We start from the raw sequence: 16,067 nt of genomic DNA, 5'->3' as shown, positions 1-16,067 counted from the left end.
TGTCATATTAATTATTTTGCTACAGGCCACATTTATGGTTTCCTCTCAAGGGCCGTTATGAATTTGGGAAGCCATTTTAATGTTTCACCCCCTCCACATATTATGCAAAATGATTAGAAATATTCTTTTTCAGACGAGAATTTATCAATATTTTTATTTTTGTTTTTAGATTTGCCTTAATATATAATGACTAGTGTTATTAAAGCGCCTCGGAACGGTTTCAAATAAATTAACTCTCATGCCACGCCAATTGTCCAAATCTAAATATGTTCACAGCTAAAGTTAACACCTTCATACAAGAAAAACGTCTAGCCCTTGCAACCCCATTTCACATGACCTCTCAGTCTTGAGAAAGAAAATGCTTCCCCCTGGTGGAATCTATGGTGTCCCTAATTTGCTGCAACATGGTTTTCGTCTGCCCGACGACCGACGACGAGTGTTCCAGCCTTTTGAAATCGTCGTTACACAGAAGGAGCTCCAGGATATGGGCCACCCGTTGCAAGTCAAAGGCAGCATGGCAAGGGCCGAGGGTGACGAGCGCCTCGGAAAGCTGGCGCGGGCATTCGGTGGCGTCTCCGGAGCGACGACCGTTCAAGAAAGTCATGCGGTTGTCCGCCACAATTTTGAGAAACGATGCAAACTCCTGATAGTCAATGCCGGAGCTGGCCTTCATGATGACCTGGAAGTGGAAGTTCGAAGCATTGGAATGAGTAGAACTCGCATGGTTTCGTATGATCCCAGCAAGTGTATTGCGTCTTCTTTATCCTCTTATAAACTTCTTTGTCAAGCGTGATAACGACTAGCGACATTGCAGTCTATAATTGACGCTCCTGCAAACATTTTGGTGGGTTTTTACAGTATACTACTTGCTTGTGGGAAAGGACAGATACATTCCGACATGTCCTTTTCAGCCGTTTATTGAATGCTGCTGGGTACCTGACAATGCTGATGCCACGAATCCATGGTGTTTCTCCACGCTTCAATCTCTTTCTGCACTAAAGACAGCTCGTTCTGTAGGAACTGCCACATGATGTCCACGTTGCAGCCATTTAGCCAGTTGTGATTGATGGAAATTGTGTCCTCCTACAAGAAAGTGTCAGGGCCATGTTTACATTACCAGCCACATGTGCTTTTCCCCCCCGCTCTGCCACGAAAAAACTAATGTTCTCAGGTGTCTTAACAATATGTCTGCAATGCTTATGTAAAAATAACCCACGGGCCAAGGACCATAGCAATCAATATACCCTCTTTTTCAAACCTTGCTGAAATTCTCTTTTGAGGCGGCAGTCTTGTCTCATTCAAATAAGCAACTCCTCACCCCATTCACTCTACTGCAGTGCAGATGCAGAGTGCAGCTTTCGTATAAGAGTATTGGGGTCTTGTTGAGAACCTAGTGAATAGTGAATGGAAAGCATTGTTGTATTCTCTCTCATGAAGGCAGCACTTCATCTTCCGGAAAAAACAGTGGTCAAACCTACCGCACATACTGCTGTGCCAATGGTGAGTACACATTTCTGGACTGTAATAACTAGGGCTGAAATCCATCCATCCATTTTCCATACCGCTTATTCCTCATTAGGGTCACGGGGCTACTGGAGCCGTCTTTGGGCACTAGGCGAGGGACACCCTGAATTGGTTGCCAGCCAATTGCAGGGCACACAACGACAAACAGAAATTCGCTCTCACACTCGCACGTAGGGACAATTTTTGAGTGTTCAATCAGCCTGCCATGCATATTTTTGGAATATGGGAGGAAACCGGAGGACCCAGAGAAAACCCACGTGGGCCCAGAGAGAGCATGCAAACTCCACACAGGGAGGCCGGACTGGGTCTTGAACTCAGGACCGCTGGAGACGGCGTGGTAACCACTCGACTACCGGGACGCCCCTTGGGCTGAAATAATATTTTTTTTAATGATTTTTTTAGGTCAAGGCCAATGTCTAACATCCAATACTTTGGTATACAAACAATCAAAAATGGTAACAGATGGTTTGAACATACCAGATTATAAACCTGATGGTACCATCCACTGGGCACAAAAATAATTTCACCAGCCTCCTGGATGATCTCAAGCGGCTGGCAAGCCTCCTTGGAGTGCGGAAAAAGGCTCCCGTCGTAAAGCTCGGCCGCCATGACGTCATAAGGGAGGTTGCCATGGGTGTCTCTCAAGAACTCTTCCTGGCCAGGAGGATATAGCAGCCACTTCTTCCTGCCACAGATGTTGGCCGACCAACTGTACGAGTGGAAAACATCGGCGTGGAACGGTGTCCTGTGGGTATTTCCGGCAATGTTTAGCTAAAATAATCACTTCGGAAAACAATATTCATTAATAAAAAAACAGTCACCTTCCAAAAAAGCTGCAAAATCTGGGTTTTAACCACTTATTTTATGTAGTGCATTAATATCTCTCTCTCCTCTTTCATCTAGAACTGCTTCATGTCATCACAAAGAGGGTACAGCAAGTCCTGAAGAATGAATGACTCTGTGTGTCTTTGTTTTGTCATGTTGTCTTTGTGTTGTCATATTATTTGTTATTTATTTTCTTGTTGTTCTTTTGACTTCAAGACGGCGCCGCGAGACTGGCTGCCTTTCCAGCAGCTCATGTTTTTTCTACTTTCATTCCTTTCATCACTTTGCTGCTGTGAAATGTAAATTTCTCCACTGTGAGACTAATAAAGGCAAATCCAATCCAATATGTACAAATTCATTAGAGTGATTAGTATCTACTCTGTATAATCTCTTCTGTCATTTGCGAGTAGTTACAACTCACGCTGAATACGAAGAGGAAAAACCCAACAGTAGTCATTCATTATTTTTCATCCGCAACATCCTTACCATGATCCTCTGGGCCCCATATAGACAAAGCGGTAGTCATCCACTTCAAGTGCGTCCCAGTATTCATTAAGCCAGTCAGATGTAAAGAACATTGGGGTGGTGTAAACATAATGCTCTGGAAAGTCCCTGTGGCGATCCAAAGACAATATCATTACACATACTGTTTGTTTTCCACTTTTAGACATACAAATCCTATATATATTATATTAGTCAGTTTAAAGGCCAGTTTGTGGTATACCATCGGCCTTACACGTTCAGTTGTAAGGTCAATGGTATACCACAAACTGGCTGGCAAAGAAATTCAGGGTGTCCCCCGCCTAGTGCTCAAAGACGGCTGGGATAGGCTCCAGCCCCCCCGTGACCCTAATGAGGATTAAGCGGCACGGACAATGAATGGATGGATACACGTCCAAAAAATTAATCAACCTGGATAGGCCATTCAATGGATTTACAAAACTTTTTCATGAAATGAATTCAAAAGGTTTCATGCCATACACATAAAAAAGGATATAGTTGGTGCTTATTAACCATTTGCATTTTATTATGTTTACATAAATTCATGTTTCTCAAATGGATGTTCTCCAATGCCTGTGTTGATTTTCTCCAGGTCCCCACTCTGGCTTATTCTCACATTCCACACACTTGCATGTTAAGTTTAGAGTAGTCGGAAGTGTCCAAACTTTTTCTTCTGAGGTTTTGTTTTTAATCGTATTGCAGTCCATTTTGAAAGTACTGTACATGGCACGAGCTGCCCAAAAATGAACAGCAAGCCGCAGTTTAGACACCACTGGTCCTAATTTTGTGAATGTGAGTGCAAATGTTTGTTAACATGTGCCCTGCGATCTACTGGCAGCGAGTCCAAGGTATACCCCACCTTGTGTCGAAAGTCAACTGGAATCAGCTCAGACAGAAGACAGCTGGCTGGTTGAACAATGTGTCGTTACATGCTTGTATTTCATATGTAGTACAGTTTATTGTACCTGGACATATGCCAGTCTTTCAGATACAGACATCCGTTAGGCGATGAATGTCCATTCTGGATGTGCTCCTTCCAGTAGTGGATGAATTCTTTAAAAGGCATCACTTGCTTGGGGTTTGCGTTGTATTCTTTTGCGTTGCAGTTGGCCACAGGAACGGGAGTTTCCCCTGGGACAAAAAAAAATGAAAGCGTTTGCAAGGGGAAATTTGTACCATTAAAAAAAGTAAAATATTTTACCAAATTCTTCCAGTAGCTTCTGGAAGTGGGGCTTTCCATCCTCAGTCACCCATTGTTTCCTACACTTCCACTTCTCAGTAAATCCCTTGGAAAAGACGCACGGGTGATTGGGAAGCAGGTGCCTTTTGAAGAATGTGGAGTAAGACAAATCCTTATCGATGTAATCGACGAAATGCGACGAGCAGAACTGGTCGTAGGACTGGCGAGGGATTTTGACCAGACTGCAACAATTGCGGTAAGCATCTCTGTCCATGATGATGCGAACATGAAGTTAATTAAAATTAGAAGAAAATAAAGGAAGTCGTCTTTTGGCTTACAATTTTAAGAGAACGCAGATGTGACATTTCCGAGATGTTATTTTGGAGCGCCCGGTCACAAAACAAATCCACACCGTGACATTGCCTTTACCACCCCGTTAATAATGTTCACACAATTGTATTTTTTTTTTTGTTTCAAAAATCAAAAATTTTGTCTCCTGTTTCTTTGCTCGCATTTTTTTGTCCAAAAACATGTCGCAATCGACCATACTCTCAAACCAATTTCAAGCCGGACAGTAATCATTGAAACATCATTTACTGTGACGTACCTTCCGTGTGATGCATTCATGCTGCCGAACAACAAGAAACATTGTCCCAACTGCCTATATTCTTCTTCTTTTCCTTTCGGCTTTTCCCGATACATGTATTACTGCATGAATATTAGCAAATGAATGTAATTTTTTTTCTGGCATAGCTGAGTCGATGGCAAGGCAGTAAATTATTGTGATCTTGTCTAAAATAACTGTAGCAATTGGATACACAATCGAACAGTAAAACTGCAACACGTATCATTGGTGACGCCTCATCAGTGATGACAAAATTCCTTCAAGAACATGGAGCTGGTGTACTGGTTGTTCTCTGATTTAATTGTTTTTTTTTAATGGTGTGTTAATGAATATTTAATCGACTCGACGTTGATGCTATCAAATATGAAACTGTCTTCAAATATTGGCTTAAGTATATGATGAATCGGTCCCATGACTCAGTCAGATGACTTTCAAATCGGGCAACAAGAGCTGAACTTTTGTGATGTGTCGTTCGCGAACGAGCCGCTTCTCAGAGCCGGATATCTGACGTGAACGAAGCAAGCCGGCTCCTAACAAGGAGCCGGTAATGGGAGCCGACTTTTTGGATTGGATTGGATTTGCCTTTATTAGTCTCGTATCGGATAGTCTCGGATAAATTTACATTTCACAGCAGCAAAGTTATGAAAGGAATGAAAGTCCTCTATTCCCCGGTCTTCGGTTAAAGCCGCACGTGATTGGTCGATATCCGTGGTAGAGGAGGGAGGGTTGTATTACAAACACACGCAGCAGTGAAGAGAAGGGGTGGGGGTTAGGGTAGACAGGTGAACAAATGTTATTACATTATGCTGTTATTATTATTCAATTGCTGTATTATATTTTCAACTAGTTGGTATGATAGCATTATTAATATGAATGCGGGACTGTTTTGACTCAACCATGTGGGAGCTCTTTACTGAGACTTATGGGGAGGACATTGACTCACTCACCAACACCATCACAGACTACATAAACTTTTGTGAACAAAACACCGTGCCCACCAGGACTGTGCGGTGTTTTGCCAACAACAAACCATGAATTAATCCCGACATAAAAGTCCTCCTGAAGGAGAAGAAAAGGGCTTTTGTGTCGGGCAACAGAGAGGAACTGAAGGCCGTGCAGATCCAACTGAGGAGGAAGATCAGAGAGGCGAAGAAGGTCTACAGGATGAAAATGGAGGAGCAGCTGCAAGCCAGCAATGTCACTGGTGTCTGGAAGGGCCTGAAAAACATCTCAGGCCACAAAAGCCCAGTGACATTGAACGAAAAAGACAAGGACTGGGCAGATGAACTCAACCGCTTTTTCAATCGGTTTGACAAAACGCCGCCCCCGGCCCATCGTCAACTTCACCTGTAGCTGCACCTGCACCAACTCTCACTGTGGCACCCTCCCTGCCCCCTCTCACGACCAGCTTTCCGCAACCAACAACTGCCCTGGTCCCAGTGCCCAAGATTGCCAACCCAAAGGAGCTCATCAGCTACAGAGATGGCGCTGACGTCTCACCTGATGAAGACGCTGGAAAGACTCGTCCTCGCCCATCTGCGACCGCTGGCAAGCTCATCGCTGGACCCGCTACAGTTTTTCTACCAGCCCAGCATCGGTGTGGAGGATGCCATCATCAACGTCCTCCATACGGCGTTGCTGCTCTTGGAGAATGCTGGGAGCACGGCGAGGATCACGTTCTTCGATTTCTCCAGTGCATTCAACACCATCCAGCCAAATCTACTGGGGGACAAGATGCGGCATGCCGGAGTCGATCATCACCTTACATCCTGGATTACAGATTACCTCACAAACAGGCCACAGTATGTGAGGGTAAAGAACTGAGTCGGACAGGCTTCTCTGCAGCACCAGAGCGCCTCAGGGGACAGTCCTGGCTCCATTCCTGTTCAACCTCTACACCTCGGACTTCAACTACAACACCCCAACCTGCCACCTTCAGAAGTTCTCTGATGACTCAGCTATTGTCGGCCTCATTACAGAGGGAGACGATAGGGAGTACAGGGAACTGACAAAGGACTTTGTGGACTGGTGCCAGCAGAATCAACTCCAGATCAACACCGGGAAAACCAAGGAGCTGGTGGTGGACTTCTGCAGGAAACAATCCTCACCTGCACCATTGAACATGCAGGGTTCGGACGTTGAGAGGGTGACCTCCTACAAGTACCTGGGTGTTACTCTCAACAATAAACTGGACTGGACAACAAACACGGATGCCCTAATCAAAAAGGGACAGAGTCGCCTCTTCCTACTCAGGAAACTGAGGTCTTTTGGAGTTCAGGGGTCACTCCTAAAGACTTTCTAGTACTCTGTGGTGGCATCAGCCATCCACTATGGCATTGTCTGCTGGTTAGGCAGCATCATCACCCGGGACAGAAAAAGACTGGAGCGCCTTGTCAAGCGGGCCAGTTCTGTCGTGGGCTGCTCGCTGGACTCTCTGGAGGAGGTGGGCAACAGACGGACGCTAACTAAACTAAAAGCTATGATGGACAGCCCCTCCTGCCCACCCTGACAGCACTGGGTAGCTCCTTCAGCCAGAGACTATTACACCCGCGATGCAAGAAGGAGACGTACCGCCGCTCGTTCCTACCGACTGCTGTCAGGCTTCACAATTCTCAATCATCACATGTGAAAAAAACTGGACACTTGTAAATATGGGTTCTTGCAATATATCAAGATGCATTTCTTGATTCTGCACTATGTACAGTTTTTTTCTTATGGAACGGTTTTGCACATTTACATTTGCACAGTATACAGTTGACATTTTTATTTTGTTATGCTTAGAATATCTTGTTTTCTATCCTTTCACCCCCACCCCAACCCCATCCCTTTTCAATTGCTGCGGTGGACTGCAAATTTCCCCATTGTGGGACGAATAAATTCTGATTCTGATTCTGAAATTAGTGACAGCTGATCCTCAGAGCAGAGTGAACGTGAAAATTAATGGATGCTCTCTGTGCACTTTTAAATAAAGCCATATAAATAACAAATATTTGATATAGTGTATTTTTTACATGGGTAATTCGTTTTTCACATAGTTTTACATAATTTTTGGTTGTTAATTTAAGCAACAAAAAAAATGAGGAGCCATTTGGGAGCCATAAGAGCCGGTTCTTTTTAGTGAGCCGAGCCAAAAGAACCGGCTCTTTGAAAAGAGCCCGCAATTCCTATCATTATGAACTTGACATCATCCGTACGTCACTTCCTTGACAACCTGCGACGCCAAACGACAATTGTGTGGACAATGCATTTGTTCTGGGTGCTCACATTATATGAACAAATACGTGTGGAGAGTAAATCAAACATGGTAATATGTCATTGTTAAAACCGCGTCTGTAAAAGCAAACACAACAGGTCGGCAGTTTCGAGTTGGAACACAGCACAGGGACAATGATAATTACCCTTGACGTCATTAAGCGAGTAAAATACGCAATGAAATTGCATTAAGCTTTTGATTTGATCGTGATTGGTCTGAGGTGAAATTATCCAAAGAATTTCAACTTTTTGAAAGACCAAACGTGACTCGAATTTGAAGAGATCAACCATAAAAATGTGGCCATGGTGATCTCAACGGTCTTGAACGTCGAACACAACACACCGTAACACTGCAATCGTTACGTCACTTCCGTGATAAACAGGCAGCCGAATGACTCGAAACGTGTGGTAGTACATCCATGTTCGGTTTTGTTTTTGAGAAAGAGACGCGTTTCCATCAGTTTAGATCAGTAAACGAAGCAGTCTTGCACATATACGCGTCAAAACCGAAATTCTGGTCATTAAAATGAGCCGAGATGCTCCCATCCACAGCTGGCCCGGCTCCTACTATCTCACCTCGGACAAGAGGTGGGAGAACGGCACGCTGTCCCTGAGCAGAAGCGCGGTACGTTTCGTCTCGAATCAAACCAAAGAGACCCTCTCCAGTTTCCGACTTTCCCACATCACTGAGATTAAAATGGAATCGTCCAGCCTAATCTTTAGCACGTTGACGGTGCTGGAAGAGGGCAACGTCAAACACTGGTTTGGCTCCCTCAAGCCCAACCGGGTGGTGGTCTTCAACGTGATGGAGCATTTCTGGAGAGAGCGCCTTCTGTCCCCCGCCGGCTCAGAGGGTAGGACTGGCGTCCCCTGCAGTGAGCCCTCCAAGGGCCGAGAGCTCATCAACCTCGTTGCCGGGGCCCAGAAAAGACTGGAGGACACCGGGAGGGTCCTCAGCTACCAGGGGGAGCAGTTTGACAGTATGATACAAGGCTTGGAGAAGATGGACTCGGACCTGGGAGTAGCAGATAAGTATGGCTTTCTTTTTTCTATTTTCCAAATATAAACACGAGTTAACCAGCCATCCACGTCCCAGAGTGATGCTACAGGGAGAAGAGAGAAAGAAGTTGGCGGATTTTAAGTTCTTGGGGTCAACTGTCCAAAGCAATGGAGAGTGTGGAAAAGAGGTGAAGAAGCGTGTCCAGGCAGGCTGGAACGGCTGGAGAAAAATGTCAGGTGTGATGTGTGATAGAAGGGTTTCAGCTAGGATGAAAGGAAAAGTGTATAAAAGTAAAAGTCAGCTTTATTGTCAAATATGCTAATATGCATGACATACAGCACAGATGAAATTACTGTCCTCTCGGACCAGGCATGCAAGGCACTTAAAATGACTTTAACAAACACAATCAACATGAAAACGCCAATTTGCCGGGAGAGGGGAGCCGCTGCGTGTTCATGCGCCGCCATCTTGGGAAAAACAAAACAACAAATAATATGACAACACCGACACAGAGAGTCATTCATCATTCAAAACGATGGTGAGACCAGCCATTATGTTTGGACTGGAGACAGTGCCACAGAAGAAAAGACAAGAAACGGAGCTGGAGGTAGCAGAGCTGAAGATGTTGAGGTTTTCTTTCGGAGTCACCAGGTTGGATAGGATCAAGAATGAGTACATTAGAGGGACGACTCATATTAGAGGCTTTGGAGAGAAAGTCCGAGAGGCCAGACTGAGATGGTTTGGATATGTCCAGAGGAGAAAAAGTGTCTATCGGGAGAAGGATGCTGAGCCTTGAACTGCCAGGCAGGAGACCAAAGGGATGAGCAAAGATGAGGATGTTGTGAAAGAGGACATGAAGGTAGCTGGTGTGAGAGAAGAGGATGCACAAAACCCGGTTAGATGGAGGACACTGATTCGCTGTGGCGACCCCTGAAGGGAAAAGAAAAAGAAACACGAGTTAACCACCTGAACAGTACTTATTATATAACCTGTGAGTTCTTCTCACCTTAACTGCACCTGTCAAGACGGAAAAGAAAGTAAGTTATTCAAATTATCAGTAATATTCAGTGGCGGGCCGTGGATTTCATCGCTCAGCCTTCAGTAGGTAAACATTCATGGCCAAAATATCATTAACATCAGTCTGTGATTCAGATATTTATAGGCCAGAGAAGGATTTGCAGGCCTTTACACTCCACCACTGGTAATATTTAATTTAATTTAGACGTAGGTGGAGTAGCATATGGCTTATTATTTGAGATAATTTTTGTACTACAATGTTTCACCTTGTCGTAAATTTGTTTAACTGCTGCATGGGTTTTTTTCCGGGTTGGCCGATTTCCCCCGACATTCCAAAAACATGCATGACAGGCTGATTGAACACTCTAACTTGTCCCTAAGTATGAATGTGAGTGTGAATGGTTGTCCATCTCTGCGTGCCTTGCAATTGGCGGATAACCGTGTCACGGTGTCCCCCCTCCCTACTTCCTAAATGCAGCTGGGATAGGCTCCATCACCCACCACGACCTTTGTAGGGATAAAGTAAATCAGAAAATGAATGAATGCTTGAATGATATACACAAGTGTGACAGCGAGTCGAAAGATGGCATACTCCATTTTACAAAGTTACATTGCTTTTATTCTACACTCATTCCAAGTAACAGTTGTATGGTAATTATCCCAAAGCAGGTTTGTGCTGTGCTCGACGGAATATTTTGCATCTGCTATGTTCATTTTCTCCCTTGTCTTTCAAGGAATAAACAAAAAAAGATTGGGGGAAGAAAGTAGCATGTGACTTACCACTTTTGGTTATTTTACTTGTACTGTTGCGTTCTAAGTAACCATGAGCAATTGTCATTGAAAAGGTTTCTTCAGCCATCATCTGTATTTCTTTGAAGGTGTCAGACGTTTCGCGTCTCATCCAAGAGGCTTTTTCAGCGAACCAAAACACTTTTTTAGTTCGCTGACAAAGCCTCTTTTCATCAATGGGCCACTCCTGTACGACTAAGACCTTACACAGACATGAACAATTGTATATTTGTGACGCGTCATGCAAATGCTTTTCATGAATCTGTACTGAATTACAGTATTTCTTCTTTCCTGCAATAAATTCAAACCAAGAATTTGGTGAAGCAGCATGTAGCTGTTCCAATGTAAACAATTGTCTGTTTGTAGTCATGAGTGGGAATGTTACAGCGGCTATTGTGTTCGCCACAATAGTCGCTGGTCTACTGAATGTCAAGCATCTGCTGTACGTGTCTTGCAAGTAATGAATGTGGAATTATTTCTAGTCAACCTAGCACAGTAGATTGCATTCTGTGCTGAAAAAAATCTACTCTTTTTATCTTGCAGACTTCTATCAGAGCTGGAGTCTCCTTCTTGGTGGCCTTTCAGTAAACTCCCATGGAAGAATCAGCAGGAAGCCAAGGAGGAAGATGCAGCTCAGGCCGTCGCCTCTGTATCCAAAGCGTCCAGCCGTAGCAAAGTTATTGCCCGTATCCCGGCTGTGGTGTCCAAGGACAGCGACTGCGACCTGAAGCCTGGCTGCCTGCTGGTACTGCCGTCTTCACTGGAGGTGCACGACGACGCCTGCCGTCTGCTACATCGTTTCGAACGCGGCGAGGTGGACGAGATCCGCGTCCACAGCCCCTACGAAATCACAGTGAGGCAGCGCTTCATCGGCAGGCCCGACGTTCGCTGTCGGCTGCTATCGGCCAAGATGCCAGAGGCGCTTGCTGTGCTTGAGATGCAATACAAGAAGAAGGTGGAGTTCGCCGAAGAGTACGCCGCCTTCCGTGCCACGCCTGCTTCATCACCTTGTGACGCAGCAGTGGACATTTTGCATGACGGTAAAGTAGAAAATGGAAAACATTTTTTTCTTCCGCAGATAATGGTTCGATAAGCAATACAGGTAACATCTGAGTTACGACTGGGTTCTGTTCCGACAAAGCGGTTCTAAATCAAACGGTCATCAGTCGAAATCCATTCAAAATGGCCGACATGACATTTACACGACATGATAGTATACAATGTCAATCTGTTGTTTCTAAGGAATGTTTTCTATTGAATCCTATTATATATAATTCGGGGTGACCCCCGCATCATACCCGAACACAGCTAGGATAGGCTCCAGAACCCCCCACGGCCTTAATGAGGAATAAGCGGCACAGAAAATGGATGGATGGACTATTATATACCAAACTGTTCACAGTTCATTTATAAATCTTAGAACTTTTAATGTCATTTTATGTTATTTTACATTTCGTATTATCAATTTTTATAACTGTCGGCGCACACACTTTCTGCTGACCTAAATACGCACGGCTTCCCACGCATGCACGCTGTTGAAAAATCGCTCTACTTGCTAACAGAGAAGCCAGAAGAGCTCGCCCAACACACACGCTCGGACTCAGGTGGACGTCGAAGGAAAAAAGTTCACCCGGTTGCCCTCTCCGCGCCCACCTCGCCACAAAGCAGAACGAACTGTCTCAAGCGCCGACGGCCACCCACCTCGTCGTTGATGGCACCCCCCGTCTTTTGCTGTGCGAGTGAGCTGCTGTCTGGCTGGCTAAGATTGTCATACGCGTTTGTTAAGAAACAGTTATTTTGTATCCTCATTTTGTGTAATGCTGTAATATTCTCTGTTAAGATGAAAGGGACATAATGCTAAATGTTGAGCAAATCTGGCAACGCAGCCACAACGCTACATATTGTCCTTTGACAGCGATTAAGAAATAGTTCTTATACAATGCTGAGAGAAGCGGTTGCTCTCTGTGCTTCGACAAATAAACATCCTACTTGTTCAATCTGAACAAGAAGGACCATCTCGAGTCTTTATTCTACCAAATGCATCGCAAACACGCTGCAGATCTCAACAGCGTTGCTGGGCTGCCACCGCATCACGGTGCCAGGCGGCGTAGAAAAAAAAAAGTGTTGTGGTCGTAAGTACAGGTGGTCGTAGCTCGCGCCGGTCGTAAATCGGATGTTACCTGTAGTTGTTATTTATTTATTATAGTTTGAACAACACAATTCACTATCTGATCAGATGGCCAAAACATTTGGTGTCCCTCAAAGGTCTCGGTTGGAACCTTTTCTTCAGTCTGTCGAATTGCAGTGTCTGAAACTCATGACAAAAAGTTAGCGGACACCCGGGAAGACAACTCTGAAAAGTTGCCTGCTCCATTTTTCACAACTTGAATCACAATAAGGTGACTAACCGCAAAAAAAAAACATTGTTGCGAAGTATAAAGGTTTTTTTAAATTAAGGAAGTACCTACCACAAATGCTCCCTTGCTTAATTTATGGTAAATATCCCTGACTGAAGATTTTGTCGTCATGGTGCACAACGCAATGTTTGTGTTGCGTTGTCTGCTAAAAGCCACGTGGACTGCTCTTTCTAAGCGGCTTTCAAAACTCTCAAGTACATTTTTCAGTCACGGTATAGTCCGAAGCATGAAACAGGCTTCTGATTTCGTGCTTCAGACTATACCGTGACTGAAAAGTGTACTTGAAAGTTTTGAAACCTTCGAAAGAGGAGTCCACATGGCTTGTAACGTTTTGCTTGTAGTTTTTGCTTTATTGAATAAAACAAACGTTTTATTTGAAAATAATTTTTTTGAAAATAATCGTTTTTGTTTTTTTCCTTGAGGAAGTTGTCGGCCACCCAGTCCGAGACGTTTTGAAAGTTGTACGCCTGACGTGCAAGTTGTACGCCCGATGTAAACCTCCGAGCAGATATTATTTCAAACACTGCTAATTGTAGCCTGTGGATTAAATGCCTCAGGATGCCTGTGTTGGCTATTATGGTTCTGCATAGCCGCCTTCAATTAATTTAATAATCAATTAATTGTTAGCATCTCATCAAATGGTTGTCTCTGACAGTGGTTCTCAAATAGGGGTCCTCAAATTTTGTAATTATTTATTGAATCAACTTCCCCTCCCTTATGTATTTCTCTCTCTCTGTTTCTCTCTCTTTTTCTTTCTCTTTTTGTCTAAATCAGTCTTTCTTTCTTTCACGCTTTGGCTCTTTCTCTCTGTTGCTCTCTTTGGCTTTCTCCTTCTTTTCATGCTGTACAAATGGTGTAATGCTTACTTAATACACCATTTGCCTATTTGAGAAATCAACAGGACAAGCTTTGGCCACCCTTTCAGTCAATTCCACAGTTTGACCACTTTGTGGCAGTATAGCTTTGTCCATAACTGGAGAGCTCTTCCGTTTTTCTTTCTCGTGACACAAATGCAGATACTGTATCGATGTGACACTCCACTTGTCCCTTACCCCAGGTTTGCTGGACGGGTGCAATGAGATGGAAGTCCCAATGGAGGTCCCAGCGGGGGAGCTGTCCCAGCTTCAGGTGCACGTCTTCCAGCCCGAAATGAGCCAGGCCGAAGCACAGGAGCTCAAGCAGGTGAACAGCACGTGGAATGTCTGCGGCAAAAATCACCATATTGTTCATAGTGATGCTTCTGTTATGGAGTTAGTCATAACCAGGCTGATAAGAGCTTTTTAGTTTTTTTTATGGTAATTATCCTTACTTTATATTTCATTTTTAGTAGTGTTTTTTAAATTTAGTTGAGTTCAGAGTGGTTGTTTTTTGTGGCTTTTATTACATTTTGTGTGTGCACTGCAGATGCTGCTTCAGTTGAAGAGCCTAGCTCTGGAGGCCGAGACAGAGCTGGAACGTCAGGATGAAGCCCTCACCGTCCTAACCAACTCCGCCGATCAAGCCTCCATGACCATTGGGAAGCACACCAGCCGCATTAAAAAACTGCTCTGAATGCAGAGTCAGTACAGATGGAGCTTTAATGTATATGCTTGTGGTGGGGCACTTCCAGAGACTTGAAAGATTCCCTGAGAACCTATTAGCACTTTACATTTATTTAATTTTACAAATGGACATCTGTATTTATTCATCAGTGTTTTGCATGAGCCTTTACAGAACAGGTGTTGCAAAATTTGGCAGGTCATGTCATTTTGTGTCTACCGCAAAGGGAAATCATATGTGTGAAGTTCATGTTTCTTGATAAAATATCTTCACTTTTCATGATGTTGATATATTGCAATTTTATTTTTATTAAATCTACATTTTAAGATCAATTCAGTCATAATTCAACACATCTGTGATTGGCTACCAAACAGATCTGAGTAGATAGGAAGCTTAGTCCCGTTAGATTTTGTGATCCACGTAAACCCATGTTGACCACTTTTTTTTTCTTTTATCTCACGACAGTCACACTTTGACAACTGAGAAAACTAAGCAGCCCTTATTGGACAATTGATGTAATGTAACCATCTGCAGCCATTGATGGCCAAGCGATAGTGTCATAACTACAGCAAATTAACTGTTGACTCAGGTGCGTCTTAACCTCCATGGCAGTCTCCGTCGGAACTCTTGAGATTTTAAATCGAGGTTAAGAACCAGTGACGTGCGGTGAGGTTCATGGCTGGTGAGGCACTGACGTCATCACAGTCAGATTTACAAACATGACCTCTACAGCGTAGCTTATTCACCATTTGATTGGCAACAGTTAACGTGTTTTGTTTAAAATGTAATGTCAGCATTTTTATATATACAAACTGTAGCATAGAAAAAAATAATTTAAAAAAATGATTATTATTGTGTTACCTTTACTTGTAAATGAAGTCTACGCGCTGCTCCTTCTGAAGAAAGCCCTCAATAACATCTTTGTAGAAGCCTTCCTTATCTTTCTTCAGTTTAAAAAGTCTCTGTCTCAATTGAGATCACTGCTAGTGAAGAAAGTCGTCCTTGATTAGTCCTCTTCCGACTGTATGTTTTCAGTCTTTTCAGTGCTGAGAATGACAATCTCATCTACAGCAGGGGTGTCAAAGTAATTTTTTGCCGCGGGCCACATTGTAGTTATGGTTTCCTCTCGAGGGCCGTTATGAATTTGGGGAACCCATTAGAATGTTAAAATCCCTTCAAATATTACATATAGAGCACACAGCAAATTAATGAATAACTCGTTTTCAAATCTGAAGTCAAGAATAATGACTTTTATTGTGGTTGACATCCAAAAATATGAAATTTTGGCTCAGATTTTAGCAATCATCATGGAATTTAACAAGTTTGATTTGCTTTCGCGGGCCGAAAAAAATGATGTGGCGGGCCGGATTTGGCCCACGGGCCTTGACTTTGACACCT

At 43.8% G+C, this 16,067-nt stretch overlaps 2 protein-coding genes across 2 annotated transcripts; one reads left to right on the top strand and one right to left on the bottom strand.

The window, feature by feature from the left end:
- Positions 1–18: 18 nt before the first annotated feature.
- On the bottom strand, positions 19–4,619 carry jmjd4 (jumonji domain containing 4). The gene is made up of 6 exons (XM_089009243.1): positions 4,052–4,619; positions 3,816–3,981; positions 2,836–2,961; positions 2,002–2,269; positions 937–1,083; positions 19–679 (listed from the first exon to the last, which is right to left on the bottom strand). Exons 1-6 carry the CDS (start codon positions 4,302–4,304, stop codon positions 341–343), a joined length of 1,299 nt encoding a protein of 432 aa, XP_088865369.1. The 5' UTR covers positions 4,305–4,619; the 3' UTR covers positions 19–340.
- A 3,265-nt stretch (positions 4,620–7,884) lies between these two features.
- snap47 (synaptosome associated protein 47) lies at positions 7,885–14,946 on the top strand. Its single transcript, XM_089008937.1, has 4 exons — positions 7,885–8,939; positions 11,257–11,753; positions 14,188–14,312; positions 14,535–14,946. Exons 1-4 carry the CDS (start codon positions 8,434–8,436, stop codon positions 14,679–14,681), a joined length of 1,275 nt encoding a protein of 424 aa, XP_088865063.1. The 5' UTR covers positions 7,885–8,433; the 3' UTR covers positions 14,682–14,946.
- The last annotated feature ends 1,121 nt before the right edge of the window (positions 14,947–16,067 follow it).

The sequence above is a fragment of the Hippocampus bargibanti genome, linkage group LG11 (assembly GCF_051943395.1).
Source record: "Hippocampus bargibanti isolate YZ-2025 linkage group LG11, ASM5194339v1, whole genome shotgun sequence".
NCBI classification, from domain to species: Eukaryota; Metazoa; Chordata; class Actinopteri; order Syngnathiformes; family Syngnathidae; genus Hippocampus; species Hippocampus bargibanti.
Note: the sequence above shows the minus strand (reverse complement) of the source record. Positions and strands in the feature narration are given on the sequence as shown.